Source organism: Gorilla gorilla, chromosome 2 (assembly GCF_029281585.2).
Source record: "Gorilla gorilla gorilla isolate KB3781 chromosome 2, NHGRI_mGorGor1-v2.1_pri, whole genome shotgun sequence".
In the NCBI taxonomy this organism is placed as follows: domain Eukaryota; kingdom Metazoa; phylum Chordata; class Mammalia; order Primates; family Hominidae; genus Gorilla; species Gorilla gorilla.
This window is the reverse complement of record NC_086017.1, coordinates 141776019-141793695: the sequence shown is the minus strand read 5'-3', so window position 1 is coordinate 141793695 and position 17677 is coordinate 141776019. Positions and strand designations below refer to the sequence as shown.

The 17677-nt window shown below is 37.9% G+C and overlaps 1 protein-coding gene across 1 annotated transcript in view; it reads right to left on the bottom strand.

The window, feature by feature from the left end:
- Nucleotides 1–17677, bottom strand: part of LOC101152234 (collagen alpha-6(VI) chain) — a 155867-nt gene that overhangs the window by 72133 nt on the left and 66057 nt on the right. The window contains exons 11-20 of the mRNA XM_063704177.1: nucleotides 14671–14825; nucleotides 12155–12247; nucleotides 10277–10330; nucleotides 8761–8832; nucleotides 8651–8677; nucleotides 8272–8316; nucleotides 8125–8178; nucleotides 7034–7096; nucleotides 2937–3002; nucleotides 1561–1614 (exon numbers count right to left, since the gene is read on the bottom strand). Of these exons, the coding sequence (XP_063560247.1) occupies nucleotides 1561–1614; nucleotides 2937–3002; nucleotides 7034–7096; nucleotides 8125–8178; nucleotides 8272–8316; nucleotides 8651–8677; nucleotides 8761–8832; nucleotides 10277–10330; nucleotides 12155–12247; nucleotides 14671–14825 (683 nt within the window). The remainder of the gene's footprint in view (nucleotides 1–1560; nucleotides 1615–2936; nucleotides 3003–7033; nucleotides 7097–8124; nucleotides 8179–8271; nucleotides 8317–8650; nucleotides 8678–8760; nucleotides 8833–10276; nucleotides 10331–12154; nucleotides 12248–14670; nucleotides 14826–17677) is intronic.

Here is a 17677-nt window from a genome sequence, read left to right as displayed (position 1 = left end):
TGCAAAGAACACGGGTATGCTCCAAGATAAAAAAAAATATTTTTCGATGGAGTATAATAGCTGGCTCTATAAACTTCTGCTCAGAAAAGACAATGTGTAATAAATGCAATATTCTAAAGTAGTTTCTACTTGTGCTTAATTTTAAAACATTTTCTATTTGGGAGGGGGTGGGGGAAATTGAAGGCTGGATAACTACATAAAGAATGGAAAGAAAACCTAGCAAAACGAAACGAGACAGCCTAATTTAGACCCTGATGTAGGCATATAAGTATATTTTATTAAAGTTATCTCTTCTTATTGAATATTTTATCATCTCTGTGCTTTTCTGCACACAAATTTTTTAAAGTACTTAATGAAAAAATAACAAATAAAATAAAAAACAAACCAAAACTGCACCCCCAACAAGCAAGTGATCCAATTTCACTCTCAGATATGCCTGTACCAGAACTGACTTCTTTTCTTTCCCTTTTTTTTTTTCCTATTTTAAATTTTTATTTTTATTTTAAGTTCCAGGATACAAGTGCAGAACATGTAGGGTTGTTACATAAGTGTATGTGTGCCATGTTTGCTGCACCTATCAACTGTTCATCTAGGTTTTATGCCCCACATGCATTAGCTATTTGTCCTAATGTTCTCCCTCCCCTTGCCCTACCAACCCCCAGCTGGCCCTGGTGTGTGTTGTTCCCCTGTGTCCATGTGTTCTCAATGTTCAACTCCCACTTGTGAGTGAAAACATGAGGTGTTTGGTTTTCCATTCCTGTGTTAGTTTCCTGAGGATGATGGCTCCAGCTTCATCCATATCCCTACAAAGGACATGATCTCATGACTTTTTATGGCTGCACAGTATTCCATGGTGTATATGTACAACATTTTCTTTATCCAGTCTATCACTGATGCGCATTTGGGTTGGTGCCATGTCTTTGCTATTGTAAACAGTGCTGCAATAAACATCTGTGTGCATGTGTTTTTCTAGAAGAATGATTTATATTCCTTTTGGTATATGCCCAGTAATGGGATTGCTGGGTCAAATGGTATTTCTGGTTCTAGATACTTGAGGAATTGTCATACTGTCTTCCACAATGGTTGAACTAATTTACATTCCCACCAACAGTGTAAAAGTATTCCTATTTCTCCACATCCTCACAAGCATCTGTTGTTTCTTGACTTTTTAATAATCACCATTCTTACTTTTCTTAATAGTCATACAATTTGGCAAAGAAAGAATAGAATTTGGATTTAAAACGCTATCACAGGTGATCTCAACCTAGCTAGTAGGCCACACTTTGACCACTTTTCCCCTAGCTGGAGGTTTTTTTGGTTTTCTTTGCCCAGCTCTCTCTCCTGATTGGTGATCTGCTCTGCAGTCAGCACTTTCCTACCTCAGCTTCCAGGGCTTTCCCAAGTCCTTTGCCAGCCCTGGTCTGCGAGATGTCCTAAGTTAGTTTCCCCAAGGTAGTGAGCTCCAGCAGAACCATCCCACCCACTCCCCCAAAGTCAGCCTTTTTCACCACAACATGAGCCACCAGAACAGTGGGTCTCCTTGTCTAGAAGGGCTCTTACTGTCTTTCTTCTGGAGCCTGGTGTCCCGGGGGGGCCTGGCCAGCCTCTTCTACCCTGTCAAAGGAACAGACAGATGTGTGATGGTAATTATGCAGCATTGACAGAGTTTCTCTTTAACATCAACTTTTACTCCAGGGAGGATAGATAGGTTCACACACCAATGAGAGAGTTACCTTTCCTTTGGAAAATGGCATGAACTCTACTGATCATAAGTCACATTTCTATATAAGTCATGAGGAATTGCAGGAAAAAATGCTAATGACATGGCTTCATCTGTTCATCATTCATCGCTACTGTCTAAGTTGTATTTGGGGTACATGTCTCAGATAATTCAAACTATCCCTACCACGTTGCCACAGTGTGGATAACTAAAGCATACTATGTGTCAGGTATGGCTACTACTGGTTTGGATTTCTACTTTTGAATTGCTTGATCCATTTGGCTAATCAAACAGATTATTACCTTACTGTAAATAAAGTCTCATAACAAAAAGACTTGTATGATCACTAGATGATCACTTGAGATGATCATTAGATACAAAAGTATGCAATAATTTATGAGTCTTCTATGGGACTTACATTTACCACTTACTAATAATGGCAGATAATATTTACTGAAGGTTATAATGTCATTAAATTAAATATCATTAATTCCCATCATGACCTTCTAAAATAGGCTATTCACCCTATTTTGCAGATAAGAAAATTGGGTTTTACAGAAAGTATCCCAGGATCCAGAGCTGGTAAGCAACGGAGCATGAGATAGGACCCAGTGCTGATTCCAAAGCACAGTTCTTTCCACTATATCATACTTCTTTCCTAGGTACAGTCATCAAGGGAACATTATCCAAGAAAATCCAGTAACACATTTTTTAGATAACTATTTTTAAATACTGAAAACAGGTTTTGATGACCACATTGTGACTTATGAGATTAAGCCCAAGAACTTTTCTTGATTGTGTGGACCACGTCTATCTACCAGATCTTGTTCTTTTTATAATGTACTACTAATATGTCTTTTTAGGGTATGTTACCTCCAGATACTGGAAAGGCCAACAACTCTTTTGCTAGCACAGTTCTATCAGCTAGCCCTATATTTTAAGTTAGAGTTCCAATGTTTATATTCATGAAGACCTCGAGGATGTGTCTTGGTGAATCAAGTCACCCCAAATTTAGAGGAGGGAGGCAAGAATGTTTCTCAAATCCCAGAGTAGTACATAGGCAGGAGAAAACATCATTTTGCTCCTAATAATGGTTTTTCTGTACCAAGTATATTCACTTTGATTTCAATTTTTTTGTTAAGCATTTCATATTCTACCAATAAGAACTTAAGCTCCACAGTTGTTGCATCACGATTTTACAAGCCCACGTAATTACTTGTCTTCCACGTTCTCCTTTCAAGCCTGTGGGTCCTTCTATGCTATTATCAACTCCAGGAGCTCCCTAAAAATAGAAAATAAAGAGAAAAATTAATATATTTGGACATTTCTCCTTAAAAATATAATTTATGTATAACACTTAGCTAACTCTCGAGAAGTTGACAAGTCCAACCCATTTGAAAGCAGAAATAGGTTAAAATTACAGATGGCTTACAAGTATTTTCTTTTCCTCCTGTGTCTGACATTATCAGAGAGAGAATGGAGACCTAAAGCATGTGTGTGGGGAGAAAGAGCTCTCCATAGAAGGCACAGCCAAAGCAAGCCAGGGTGATGTGACTCATGTGCATGGCAACTCTTACCCTGGGTCTGGAGGAAATCCCTCTTGTTACTGCCACCCCTTCTTTTAACTTCTCCTCTTTTTTCTTGGAGGCTAGGCAAAGTTACACTTGAGAGTTGGTAGATTTTATTCTACCATACCCTTGGGAAAAGACAAACATTTGTAATGGGTTCCACTCTGATAATGTAATAAGCACACTAAGTGACACTGAAGATTCTACCTGCCACCAGCTCCCTCTTTCTCTTCCTGAACACCTGGGCACTCCCATATGCTACCCCCACATGTTCACCCCTACTTTTCCAGTTTCCAAAAAATCCTGAAATTTTGAATTTTCCCCACTATTCATGCAACTGTTTCCCGGGAACTCACTGACAACAAGCATACGTTGTGGGATATTCTCTTTAGCAGGCGAAACCAAAGTCTTTCTTGCTTGAGTCGTATGAACCACAAACAGAGCTGTGTCTCCATGATGTTGAGACAATCAATTGAGCTAGTCAATTCAGTCAATGCTCCAATAAATTGAGAGAGGACAACAATTATCCAGTCCTGCTGAGTGCCAGCTATGGGGCTGCTGGGCTGATAGCAGCTCAGATTTCCTTCATCAATCAACAAGTAATTTGCGGTCACCAGCAGGGACATATCATTGTTCCAGATACTTAGTAAGCTTTTTAAACAAATGGTTTTGTACTTACAGAGCTTATAAGTTAATGGGGTGAAAAAGATGGGTTTGGAATTTACTTTATAACACTGATATTACTAAAATGTAGGTGAAAAATTGCTTCTTTCCTCCACCTACCAAAGCCAAATATCATTTTCTGTATCTTCTTTTTCTTCCTTAAGTTTAAATATTTATCTCTTAAGTTCTCCAAGCAGGGTATACCTCAATTACAATATCAGAACATTGTATTTTGGTGGAAAAAGCAAGGAAGGAAAAGGAAGGTCACGTAAAGTCCAGAATTTTATTTCACTGGACATAAAAGCCCCTTATTGTAGTTCAATTCTAAACTACTTGAAGAGATAACATAAAAAGAATCGTATACCAGCACATTTTACAGAATAGAATAACCCTAATTGCATATAGACAGTTGGTCAATGTGAATCTGAACCAATTTAGTCTTTCTATATGTATACAACTGGGTAAAAAATCATTATCTTACACAAATTTACAATTAAACATGGGCTTATAATAATATATTGTCAAAATGAACCTTACTATAGCCTCTATAGATCAAATGATTTAACTGTTTTCCCCCAATATTTCTTTTTTTTAATTTTATTATTATTATTATACTTAAAGTTTTAGGGTACATGTGCACAACGTGCAGGTTTGTTACATATGTATACATGTGCCATGTTGGTGTGCTGCACCCATTAAACAAACACTTCCAGTCAGTATGGGAAATTCCAAACAGCTCGTCAAGATGGGAAATTCCAAACAGCCAAATACACTTCCATGCGATCATAAATCCTATCTGAATAAACTTAGGGTTTCAAAAATTTGCATCATTTACATGCTTTCCTAAGAATAAACTGATCGTGTGTGTTCTATTTATTTATCCCCAATTTTTCCTGAAATAGTAATGCACTGAAGCCACATGTAAAAAAACATAGAGTTGTTTTACAGTTGGAAGTCATAGAGCATTTCTTTTAAAATAGAAAGCTCTTTACATTATTCAGACTCTTTAAAATATGTTACACAATCACACGATCTTTAGCAGACAATTTAGGAGAAATTCTGATCAAAATCAGTGGAGGTTATATAGCAATGCCCCAAATAAATTTTTGGTCATCATATATGGATGACTGAAACATCTTTGTATTTGAACTAATATTTCTAAGTTGTGGTTATTATGTGGATAGTTCTTTGGTTCTAAATTAGATTCTTTGAAGTTGAAAATTCTCAGGACACCATTATCAGAAGATGTCACTTAGTCAACAATGTTTTCTTCATGCGCAAATTCCTCTGTTTTTAAATACAGTTGCCTAACATTTACATGTTCATATATATTGCATCAAATTCCTTCTCTGATCAACCCATTGTATACAAGAGGTTATATTAAAGAAAACAAAAATCCTCATGAGATTCCCAGGTGTCCCACATCCTTATCAGCACTTGGTATTGTTTTTTATAAATTGTAACCATTCTGATGAGTGTGTAATACCGTTCTCATACATTGCTAGTGGGAGTATAAATAAATACAAACTTTTGAAAACCATTTGACTGTAAAGACAATCTGAGTATGGCCATACACATTATAATCCAGAAATTCTACTCTTAAAATATAGACCCAATATAAATATGTACAAAAGTGCATCAAAAGACATATATAAGAATATTCATAGCAGCACTATTTATAAAAGCAAAAACTGGGAGCAACCCACATATCATTAGTATAACGAATAAATCATGGTATATTCACACAATGAAATACTATGCAATGCAGCCACGAGATTGAATGAACTATTGTTATACACAACATTGATTCATCTTACGAGTATAAAGCAAAAGAAGCCAGAAAAAAAGAGCAGACACTTATATGATTCCATTTACATCAAGTTCTAGAACACATAAAACTAATTTATAGTGACAGGATAGTGATTACCTTGGGGAAGGTGAGTAGTGGCTGCAGTGGGCATGAGGGGGCTTCTGAGATGCTGGTAATGTTCTATTTCTTTACCTGGTGGTGACTACACAGGTGTATTCACATTCATTAAGCTGTGTATTTTTAACTCAGGGACTTTTCTGATGTATGTTACAGTTCAATAAACATTTTAAAACAAAGCTAAATCTTAATTCATTAAGGTTTTAGAGACTTACTTAAGTGTGGGTATGGTGATGAAAATCCTATAGTACTGATGTTCTATCGGACTTGGCATGTTCCCTATATATTGGTGAGTATCTTTTTTTTTTTCTTTAACATGGGTCCTGCCTACTCAACTGGGTTGTGCTCCTGCACAGGCTGTGCCTTTATGTCATAAGTTTTGCCTAATATAATTCTACTTGGCCTGGGTTACAGGAAATGAGACTGATATTCTTGAGAAAAATTCTGGGAGAACTGATAGTGGTTTGGCTGTGTCTCCTCCCGTACCTCATCTTGAATTGTAATAATCCCCACATGTCAACAGTGGGGCCAGGTGGAAATAATTGAATCATGGGCGTGGTTTCCCCCACACTGTTCTTGTGGTAGTGAGTAAGTCTCACGGGATCTGATGGTTTTATCAATGGAAGTTCCCCTGCACAAGCTCTCTTGCCTGCTGCCATATAAGACGTCCTTTTGCTCTTTCTTCATGATTGTGAGGGCACCTCAGCTGTGTGGAACTATGAGTCAGTTAAACCTCTTTCCTTTATAAATTACCCAGACTCAGGTATGTCTTTATTAGCAATGTGAGAACAGACTAACACAAGAACAGAAAAAAAAAGACATGGCTTTGTTTCTGTCATTCTGTCTGTATTTTGAGGTGCTTGGAAGATAATGAAGTGGACCAGAATTTCTTCATTGTTTTGAAGCACAAAAACAATTCTGAGTATGTATTTACAAAATTGCATTTGCAAAAGACATGTAAGGGCTTTTTACTGCTCATACTCATTCAGTATATGAAGAGGATCTAGCACAGGTACCTGAATTTAAAATGTTACAATCATGCCTGTGGTGTTTTAAACTCAGGGTTACTATTGTAGTACCTTGAAATTGAGACTCCCTATCAGAAGTACGGATGGGAATCAAGCCCTAACTCCAGTTTGCAGCCCATGCACTTACGGGATCCCCTCGCAGGCCCTTTGCTCCACGGTCACCAGGAGTCCCTCTCTTCCCTGGGCTTCCCTAAAGTTAATACAAATCAGAAGAAAAACAAGACAAGAAGTTTTAATAAAATTAATAACAACAGAGCTTTTCTTCTCCCTGGTGTGAATAATTAAATATTTTTCTACCAAGGCTATTTTTAAGTTGAAAAGATGAACAACCGAAAAAATTAGTTTCAAGCACCATATAAATAATTTAATAGTGAACTCAATTATTTGCCACAGTGGTGAACTCTGTGTTCCAGACACACTTGTCATCTTGTTTTTTACAAATATTCTATGAACCAGGTATTCCTTATTATCTTTCTTTTATAAGGCAACTGAGATTCAGAAAGAATATGCACTTTGCCCAAGATGGTTGTTTCTGACTCAATTGTTCACACTCTAAAGACAAAGTAGAGGATGAAAATATGGCTGCTGTTGGTATTTATTCTAGGTGGGCATGAGGGACATTCACTCTTCAATGTGCTGCCTGGCACCACTGACCCTTGTCAACACCCCACTTCTATTCTTACTATGGTAGTTGCTTGTCATTGATGGCCCCAGTTCTTCACCTCTCCCTGTTCCTGTGTCCTTTGCCATGTAACTCTACAATGACTTCCAACTGTGGTGGGCAAGATTCCCTTCCTCTGAGTTTGGCAATATGCATTGATTTGGCCAACAGAAAGAGATGCAAGTGTTGAGAGAGTTCTGACCCTAGGTCTGAAGAAGACCTGAGAGTTCTAGTATGTTTCCACTTGCTTTCTTGTGCTTCTGCCATGGAAATAAAAAGGTCATGGCTAGCATGGTTAGTCTAGCTCCCGGTCCCAGGAGGGTAAGTGACAGATGGAGTAAAGCAGCCGGCCACCTTACAGACTTGAGCCATGTCCAGCCTCAATCAGCTGAACCCCTCAGAAACATAACAAATAAATGTTCATCGTTGTATGTGATTGAGGTTTTATGACTGTCACAAAACAGTTTTGTAGTAATAGCTGACTGAGTATTCTACTCTGTTAATCACACCCTTAATCCCCAGTACAATTTTTATGTTCTTCCTTTTTAAATCCCTACCTGAGATCCCTCATCACCCTTTTCTCCTTTTCTTCCAGGAAGACCATTATCACCCTAAAAAACAAGAAGGGAAAGCTATTAATGGAATTCTAATTTTCATAATGGTAAATAGCTCAGAAGGGTCTCTATGGTACAAGAAGGCTCTACCTGTTCTCCGTTTAATCCGTCAATTCCATTTTCCCCAGCTTCTCCCTGAAAAGATAGATATGATTAGAACAGAGTACATCACATGCATGTGTAAAGAAGTCAGATGCCAAACAAAAACTCTATTTTTGTGTTTCACATACAGCCTCCTTGTGAGGCTGGGCCTGGGTAATATTAAAGGTTACTCACTAATAGAAACTATCAACAAATAATATGTATTGCCTATAATGAAAGAGAAGAAGAAACAAAATGAAATGGCTGGCAATAAAAAAGGAAAGTCAATGACAACTTTATTTGTATAATTTACTGATAAATAATCTCAAAAATAAAAATATTTCTAGATAACATGTGGGTAGGTAAATGGATGTGCCTGGTAACATACCTCCTGTCCATTTAGTCCTCTGTTTCCCTGAAAATAAAAGAACAGTTATAGTTAGTGTAGGAAAATGTAATTAATATTGAGAAAACTCCACACTCTTATGCAATCCTTACCTTAGGACCTTTGGTGCCATAGCATCCCTTAGTACCTTGCTCTCCCACTGGTCCAGGGGCTCCTCTTTCTCCCTGAGAAAGGGCACATATCCAAATGAGCTTTTTCTATTGTAATCTGGGATCTGTCTTGAAAACTTGACAAGTTTTTTGTTACCAAAAAAAGTGTGAATGCTCATGGTTCACAATCCAGAGTTCTTGCTTATAAAAACTAAGAGTAGAAATAAATCAGATACCCTGATGATAGACAGCCCTTTGCCTTGGATCCCACTTGCATACTGCCTGTGTGAGGCTTCTCTCTCACCAAGTGGTCACCAAGTTACGTCCTTCCAACCTTCTTAACATATCTAGTCATACTGTCCTAAGCACAAATTAGGACCTGTCTTGCACCTATGACTGCAAGACTTACCTATAACCTTCACCTTACCATCATGTGTAATGTTGCTTGAGCATGCCTTCTAAACACTCCCATAATTTTGACCCCTGTGCTTCCCACCATTCAGTGACTGCCCACCAACTAGAAGACACAATCCAAATCTTCAGCAGGGGATTCAAGACTCCCAGTAACCTGAGTCTTACTTGCCACATACATCTTCCTCCTGCAGTGACCTGGGTTCCATCCATGTTAACCATGTGCCATCTTATGAACATGATCTTCTCTGACTCAGATACATGCCCTTGAACATACTTTTCCCCCAAACTTTGCCTGTAGAAATTCCTATTCATCCTTCAAATGTCTGCCCAAGTACTACTCCTTGTTTGCAGCGTTCCCCTCTCAAGCCCCAACTTTAGCTAAGGCTGTTAGGTAACTGAGTTGTTCTGCCACACTCCTTTGCATTGTCTCTATACTTCTAGTCTAGCCCTTGTGTAAAACAACCAGAATCACTGTTGTCTCATTTGCATTTCTACTAGTTTGAAAGTTTCCTGGAGGTAGAAACCATATTTTTCCTTTTATTTTTCTTATTGCTGAAGCCTACAAATATATGTTAAGTATCTGATAATCTGCCAGGCACACATATACGTAACATGTATTTGTTGAATGAACCAATGAATGAGTATGTTAAAGTGTGAGGTCTTTGATAAAATAATGTAGGAAATGGTAAGATGTTTATATATAATTGGTAAACAAATGTTTGGATGGATTGATGGGAGGAAGGAAGGATGAATGAATGCAAGAAAGAGTGGGGTCCTTGATATACAATGCGGTGAGTTGGTTTACCTTTACAGAATGCTCCAGAATGGGGGAAACAGCAGTGATTCAACTCCCCTAGTGAAGGAGGTTACTTCTGCATTGAATTCATTGTGCAGTGTTGGTGGGTAGTCAAAGAAGAGACAATAGGTCAATAAACCACTAACAACCACCAGAAGCAAAGCACAATGAGGACAAAAGAAGATCTGAGATTCTGTACACGAATCCTTAGAATCTCACCTTTCTTGCTTCCCCCTGAATTGACTCAAGGAAATTCATATTGTAGATGTTTTTAGGGATAAATGGAGGTAAAAAAGAGCCCTGACTTACAGCGATTCCCTCCTCTCCCAGGTAGCCTTCACTGCCTTTAAAACCTGGAGGTCCCTGGAAATAAGAAAAGGAAGAAAACATTTGCATCTATGGACCAAAAATCAGAGGTAACCAAACCAAATTCAGTTTTACAGTTTTACTTCATGTGGAATAGTAAGTGTTTGAAAAAAATGGTCCTTCCTTCCCAATGTAGGTTGCATTTACACACATAAAAAGAAATGGAATTTTGGCCAGGTGTGGTGGCTCATGCCTGTAATTCCAGCACTTTGGGAGGCCCAGGCGGGCGGATCAAGAGGCCAGGAGATCGAGACCATCCTGGCTAACACGGTGAAACCCCGTCTCTACTAAAAATATAAAAAATTAGCTGGGCGTGGTGGCGGGTGCCTGTGGTCCCAGCTACTCGGGAGGCTGAGGCAGGAGAATGGCGTGAACCTGGCAGGTGGAGCTTGCAGTGAGCCGAGATCGCACCACTGCACTCCAGCCTGGGCGACAGAGCGAGACTCCATCTCAAAAAAAAGGGACAAAAAAACCAAACACCGCATGTTCTCACTCACAGGTGGGAATTGAACAATGAGAACACTTGGACACAGGAAGGGGAACATCACAACACCGCGGCCTGTTGTGGGGTGGGGGAAGGGGGGAGGGATAGCATTAGGAGATATACCTAATGTAAATGACGAGTTAATGGGTACAGCACACCAACATGGCACATGTATACATATGTAACAAACCTGCACGTTGTGCACATGTACCCTAGAACTTAAAGTATAGTAAAAAAAAAAAAAATATATATATATATATATATAAAAGAAAAAAAAGAAATGGAATTTTGAGACAAGTGTCCAGTTAACTCAAGGGGATGTCAATCATAATATTGTAAATCTGGGTTTATATATAGTTCCAGAGCTTCTTTCTAAACATTCAAGTCAACACAGCTGTATTTGCCACTGATAAACTAGAATTATTCTCCCTTTATTAAAAAATCTTTTAAGATTTATGCTACACATAGAAAAATAGACCACACACCTTTCTTTCCATTTTTTCTGAGCCTTGTTTTTTAAAAAAATCTACCACTCTCTTTACATGAAGCTGAAATATTCAGGAAATAATTAGTCCAAAAACTTTCAGAGACATATTCAGAGACATAGCCCTGGTGATTTGGGAGTTACAGTGCTATCTATAAATTATTCAAAAATAAAACACACGTAAACAAACTGTATTGAAATCATTATAACATATCCACAGTGTTTATATGTATTTAAACATTTCTTAAAGTTCAAAATAATATTTTCACATAAGGGTACATATACTTTTTCTGGTTAGGAAATATATGAATCAATGTTGTTGGTTTCTGTTTAAATAATGAGCCTGTTTTTGTTTATATATCTGTGATAACATTTTGACCTGGCTTAAGATGAATGAGACATCTTAACATCTTTTGCTATAAGACAGTGATCTGATCTAGCCTGGTTTTCAGCAGAGTACACAAAGTATCTTCTGCTTGATTTTAATAACTCTGCCATCATTAAAAATGAAGGCTGAAATGCGTTATTCACATGGAGGAGGCTTTCATTATCCAACATGAGGAATTATAGCTGATTTTTCTGCATCATTGTCATCAGTACTAGAATACTGGATAATCAAGGATCTTGACAGTTGTTTCTCCTGAGTCTTCCACAAAAACTTTTAAAAAAGACTCCAATTTAGAATGCCAAGGAAAATCCATGACTAACTTAACATACAAAAAGAGGAGTATAATAAACTCTTATATAAGAGGCTCTATTTAGAAGTTAAAAATCACCCCTTATTTCTACTTAAACCCATGTCTGAAGGACATACTACAACTCAAAGTAACCCATAAATCTGAACTAAAATCACCCTTTTCCCTGGTGGTCCAGGATCTCCCATTGTGCCATCTCCTCCAATGCACCTGCAGAACAAACAGCAGCATGTCCTTTCAGCAACATTGACCTTGGGAGAGGGTAAGAAATACATTACATTTGGTGGTATTGCTTCCCAAATCTCATATACAAGTTCAACCATGCGATCCAGACTTCTACCACAGTTTCAGAAGCCTGGTCACCATTCAAATGACTGTGCTTTAGAAAGAATGCATGAAACTTTTTTTTTTTGCTTCCATCTTTTCTTCTATCATCTGCACTCTCCACCATTTCAGGTATTCCAAATCAACTCAAAAATGTTTCTGTGTTTTCAAATTGGTATCAGTTTAGCTGTGGCAAACTGACTGCATGCCAACTGATGTGGTTGTCTGTCCCTGCCCCATCTCACTCTAGCACTGACCATGATATTGTCGATTTCCCTATATATTTCTGCCCCAAATATTTTGTTCAATAAAATGAATGCATGCTATTTTCCTCATTTTGTGAAATCTTGGTATGCTAGAGAATTTAGACAGTGCCCAATGTAACATGTCTTGGAACTAAGTCCAATGGTTAACTCTTCCAAAGCAATTCTGATAGGATTTCAAAAACACAACTTACACGTGCAATATTTTGGAAGCACTTGCTGTAGGGGATTGGGGCACAGGAGAATATTCCTCTTTATACTCTGGTAAAAACATCTATATCATATATTTTAAAACATTAATAAATGTCATCCTGGACTTACCCAGTCATCCCTTGAATAGATGACACATTGCTTTACATTTTTACAATTAACTCACCAGATTTACTTTTAGAAAAATTCTATTTTCAAATAAATGTTATACTTCACTTTAGTGGGGCAGAACCAATCTTTGTATTGTGAAGTTTCCCAATAAATTTCTAGTGCAATGAAAAATGAAAATCTTTTGTTATAGTCATTTAGCAATTTTCTCCCTTTGATTGTTTCCTACTATATAATGTTCCTTTTCTGACATTATGGAATTCTTTTTCCTGACAATTTCAGAAAAAGCAATCAAACTGGAAATGTGTGAAAGCAAACAATGACAAAATGGATACTATGATTTTCTATCAGATAACATCAATTTTCTTTGGATCACCAAAATTCTACAGCATCAAATCTATTACTATTAACATTAAAACTGATCTATGATTAAGTTTTTCTTGTAGAGTGTTCCATTTATATGATATACAAAAAACTGAGAGGTTTGTTTGAAGAAGAATTTCCTTCCTCTATGAATTACCAGAGATTTCAAAGAGTAGTCGACACGAAAAAAAGACACATTTTGTAAAAACACTGTCTTCCCATGTAGAAAGGAATTCCAACAAAACTTTCATATTCTATATGTAATTATTTTTACATAATTACAACACTGAACAAGCTGCTTAAATACCTATGTGTATATGAATTTTATAGGTGGAAAACAGCAGGAGCTAGCACTTCCTTGGAAAGTGTTCTCATATACTGATTAAAGATTTTATAAGTTATAAGCAAATTACAAAATTACTAGCAATTCATTAAAGTAAAAGTAGAGCCACACAGAGCTTGCTGACACTTTACCACTTGAGTTTGAATTCTCGTATGTTTTTGAAAGAAATACAATTGAGATGCATCTTATATAGGCATCTTATATAGGTTTAAAAATAGAACATAAGATGACGTCAGGAATTCAAGACCAGCCTGGCCAACATGGCGAAACCCTGTTTCTACTAAATATACAAAAATTAGCCGGGCATGGTGGCGGGCGCCGGTAATCCCAGCTACTCGGGAGGCTGAGGCAGGGAGAATTGCTTGAACCCGGGAGGCAGAGATTGCAATAAGCTGAGATCACAACACTGCACTTCAGCCTGGGCGATAGAGCAAGACTGTCTCAAACAAACAAAGAGAATATAAGGTAGAAATCTCAAGGAGTCACAACCCCTAATCTTTCAATTGCTCATAAAGTACAACATGTGAGGTTTACTGTCACTAGGCATTTCCTCCAGCTTTAGAGCAGATTGCTCTTTCTCTAGTTGAACTCCAAATGTAATTTGCTTTCATTTACAAGCCTTATCCCAGGAAAAATACACATCTTAAACACTAGAATTACACTCAGTACGGAAAGCTGTTATGCCTAGGATCTGCAAGGGGTGTGAAAACTGGCTGGTGGAGGTTAACGGCCGATTCACGCTCGCATCTCAGATTCTTTTTGTCACTTATGTTCTTTGGCTATAATTTGGACATGATTGTGGGTGCTATTTAAATTTTCTTCTTTTTCCCTCTTTCCTCCTCCTATTTTTGCCCAGCGTATAAATTAAACATGCTTTGACATCTCTTTACTGTATTACATTTCTTCCAAACAAACCCTCTTACTTAGGCTGTTCACTAATTCATAAAAACCTTTCTTCACTCCCAAATAAACACAGTAAGTTCAAATTCTTAAGCATAAGTATTAAACCTATATACAAAATAATTGAAAATTTAAGCTCACCAGCCTTTTCAGAATAACTTACCAGCTGCTTTGACAGCCGGCTTCCAAGTTCTCTCATGCCAATAGAGAGCTGTGTCCTGTACTCAAATCCTTTCCCAAATTCAATATAGGGAAGATCAGCCAAGTCACTTGAATCAGCAGGTCCATCCAGAGCAACAGTTATGAGGGCATTCAGGCCTATCCAACACAGTTTACAATGTTCCAGGTGAGGTGGGTTTGGTTACTTTAGTTTTTTGCAAGCATATTTAAATTGTTATTCTCAGTGAACAGCTGCAAGAAGAACAGTCAGTTTACTGTCCACTTCCCCCAAAGACATGATGTAAACCTGACAAGTGACAAGACTATAATAAGAGTACCAAAGGAATTATGTTTTTCAAAACTAAATAAATTGGAGACAGGGAAAATTGTAACACAACTTCCAGTTCCCTGATTTGAAGGAGACAGTTCTAAAAGATCTACAGAGCATGCTAAAGTAAAGAGAAATTCACACACTAAGAAAGTCCAGCTTGGGCAACACAGCAAGATTCCACCTCTACAAAAAATTCAAAATTTTACAAAATTAGCTGGGCATGGTGGCATATGCCTGTGGTCCCAGCTACATGGGAGGCTGAAGTGGGAGGATCACTTAAGCCTGGGAGGTTGAGCCTGCAGTGACCTGCGACTGTGCCCCTGCACCCCAGCCTGGGCAACAGAGCAAAACCCTGTCTCAAAAACAGAAAATACATGTTCTACATTTTTGCCACTCAGTGGGGGATCCTTGAAGCAGCAGCACTGGTGTCACCTGGGGGCTTATCAGAAATACAGAATCTCAGGCCCCATCCCACACTTACTGAATCAGAATTTGTATTTTAACAAAATCCCCAAGTGATTTGTATACACATTAAAATTTGAAAAGCACAGCTCTGTACGATCTGATAAGACATCAACAACCCAGTTGCACCTATAAGTAGTAAAAGAGTAACAGGCCTATTGTCAGGCAATTAGGAACAGATGACACACAATCATCCAGGAGCTGTGGCTCAGAGGCTTTGGGGTTTTATGAATACGATTATTTCAAAGAAAACTGTTGGTTAAGGACCAACATAGGGTTGCCAATGACTTATTTTGCTAGGTAAGAACATTAAATAATGATGGTAATAAATCTGACAGTCATTATGGTGGAGGAAGTAATTCAGCAACAACAGTGCTATCATTTGTTGATAGAAACTGTGTGCCTGGGAAATGGTTAAGTGCTTTACATGCATTATCTTATTTGTAAGGTTCGAATATAACTCTATTGGTATGTATAATTATAGTCCTATTTTACAGACAAGCAAACAGACTTGGAGAGGTTAAATGACTGCCCGTAAGTGGTATTTTTAGGTTTTTCACCCAGATAGCCTAATTCCATAGCCTACATCCAAAGGATATTTTGACAATAAAAATGTGCTAAAGATATAATCTTGGAATAAAGGGCAGTCTTAAAATCAAATACGTTTAGCTTCATGTAAACCTTACTCCACTGGCAACATTTTTCTCATTTTATTATTGATGGGTAAAGAATCCTTTGATGAGAATTGGGTACCAATGAACCAGAATAGATAAATGTTCAAGGACTTGGCTGAGAGTCAAGAACACCTTCTTAAATAAATTTATATGATATGATTTTATATGAAATGAGTAGATGAAGAGAGAAATCAAGAGAATGAAGTTTCAGGGACATACTGGAGAGGTTCAAGTTCCAAGAGAGGCAAACAGAATGGTTAGCTGCAGTGGAAGAAAGAAAGAGGCCGGGTGCGGTGGCTCACGCCTGTAATCCCAGCACTTTGGGAGGCCGAGGCAGGCGGATCACAAGGGCAGGAGATAGAGACCATCCTGGCTAACACAGTGAAACCCCATCTCTACTAAAAATACAAAAAATTAGCCGGGTGTGGTGGCAGGCACCTGTAGTCCCAGCTACTCGGGAGGCTGACACACGAGAATCACTTGAACCTGGGAGGCAGAGCTTGCAGTGAGCCGAGATGGCACCACTGCACTCCAGCCTGGGCAACAGGGCAAGACTCCATCTCAAAAAAATAAATTAATTTAAAAAAAATAAAAAAAAATAAAAAAATAAAGAATAAACGAACCACCAAAGAAAGATAGGGTGACAATTTGTCCTCATTTCCTGAGACTTTCCTGGTTCTAGTGTTGAAAGTTCCCATCTTGTCCCCAACAAAACAGGATAGTCGGTCATTCTTCTAGAATGAGAATGAGGAGGGGGAGAAAAGAGGTTGTAGAGTGGGCTGGGATATGAAATGCTTGTACATCAATTGTGTTTAGTTATCAAGAGAAGACATGCTAATGGATCTACTTATAAGAGAAATGAAACCTGTCATCTGATTTTTCTTATAATATCCAGGAAATGTAAACTTTTAAGAGTCATAAGAACCATGGGATTGTTGACTTGCAAGAAATATGCATATAACTATTATTTATAACTGTTTTTCTTGGGATCAGGGGACTCCTATCTTCTTTCAGACTCATCCAATAAATGAGTCATATGATCCTAAATACAATGTTTTCAATTTTCTAACAGTGAATTAAGAAAGAAAAGATTTTCAAACTTGGGAGAATAAAGAATCACTGAGTAGATTCTAGGGTATTCAATTCTAAAAAATTAATTAATTTAAGCCCCATTCCATGTGCATAAGTTTTACAGCCACGTCCGCCATCAAGGATTGTTTTTTCCTTGTCTCCTCTTGTTCAGTGACGATTGCATACTTTACACATATTGGTGCCTGGCCTGAAATTAAGGAAGCTTTCCTAGGTGAATAGATCATAGGGCCCAGCACCAAGTGAAGTCCTGTGTAAGTATGGGAAGCCAGCGAGAGAGATACTTCTTGTCCATACAGAAAACCACTTTCTTTTCTTTATTAAAGAAAAAAACAAAACCAAAAAATTCAGGAGATCCTTTGAGATCTTGCTTGGTGTAAGTCTGACAGGTGAAGAAACTGGTAACCAAATTATTCACACTCAACCATGTCAAAGATGGTCACTTTCAAAGAACT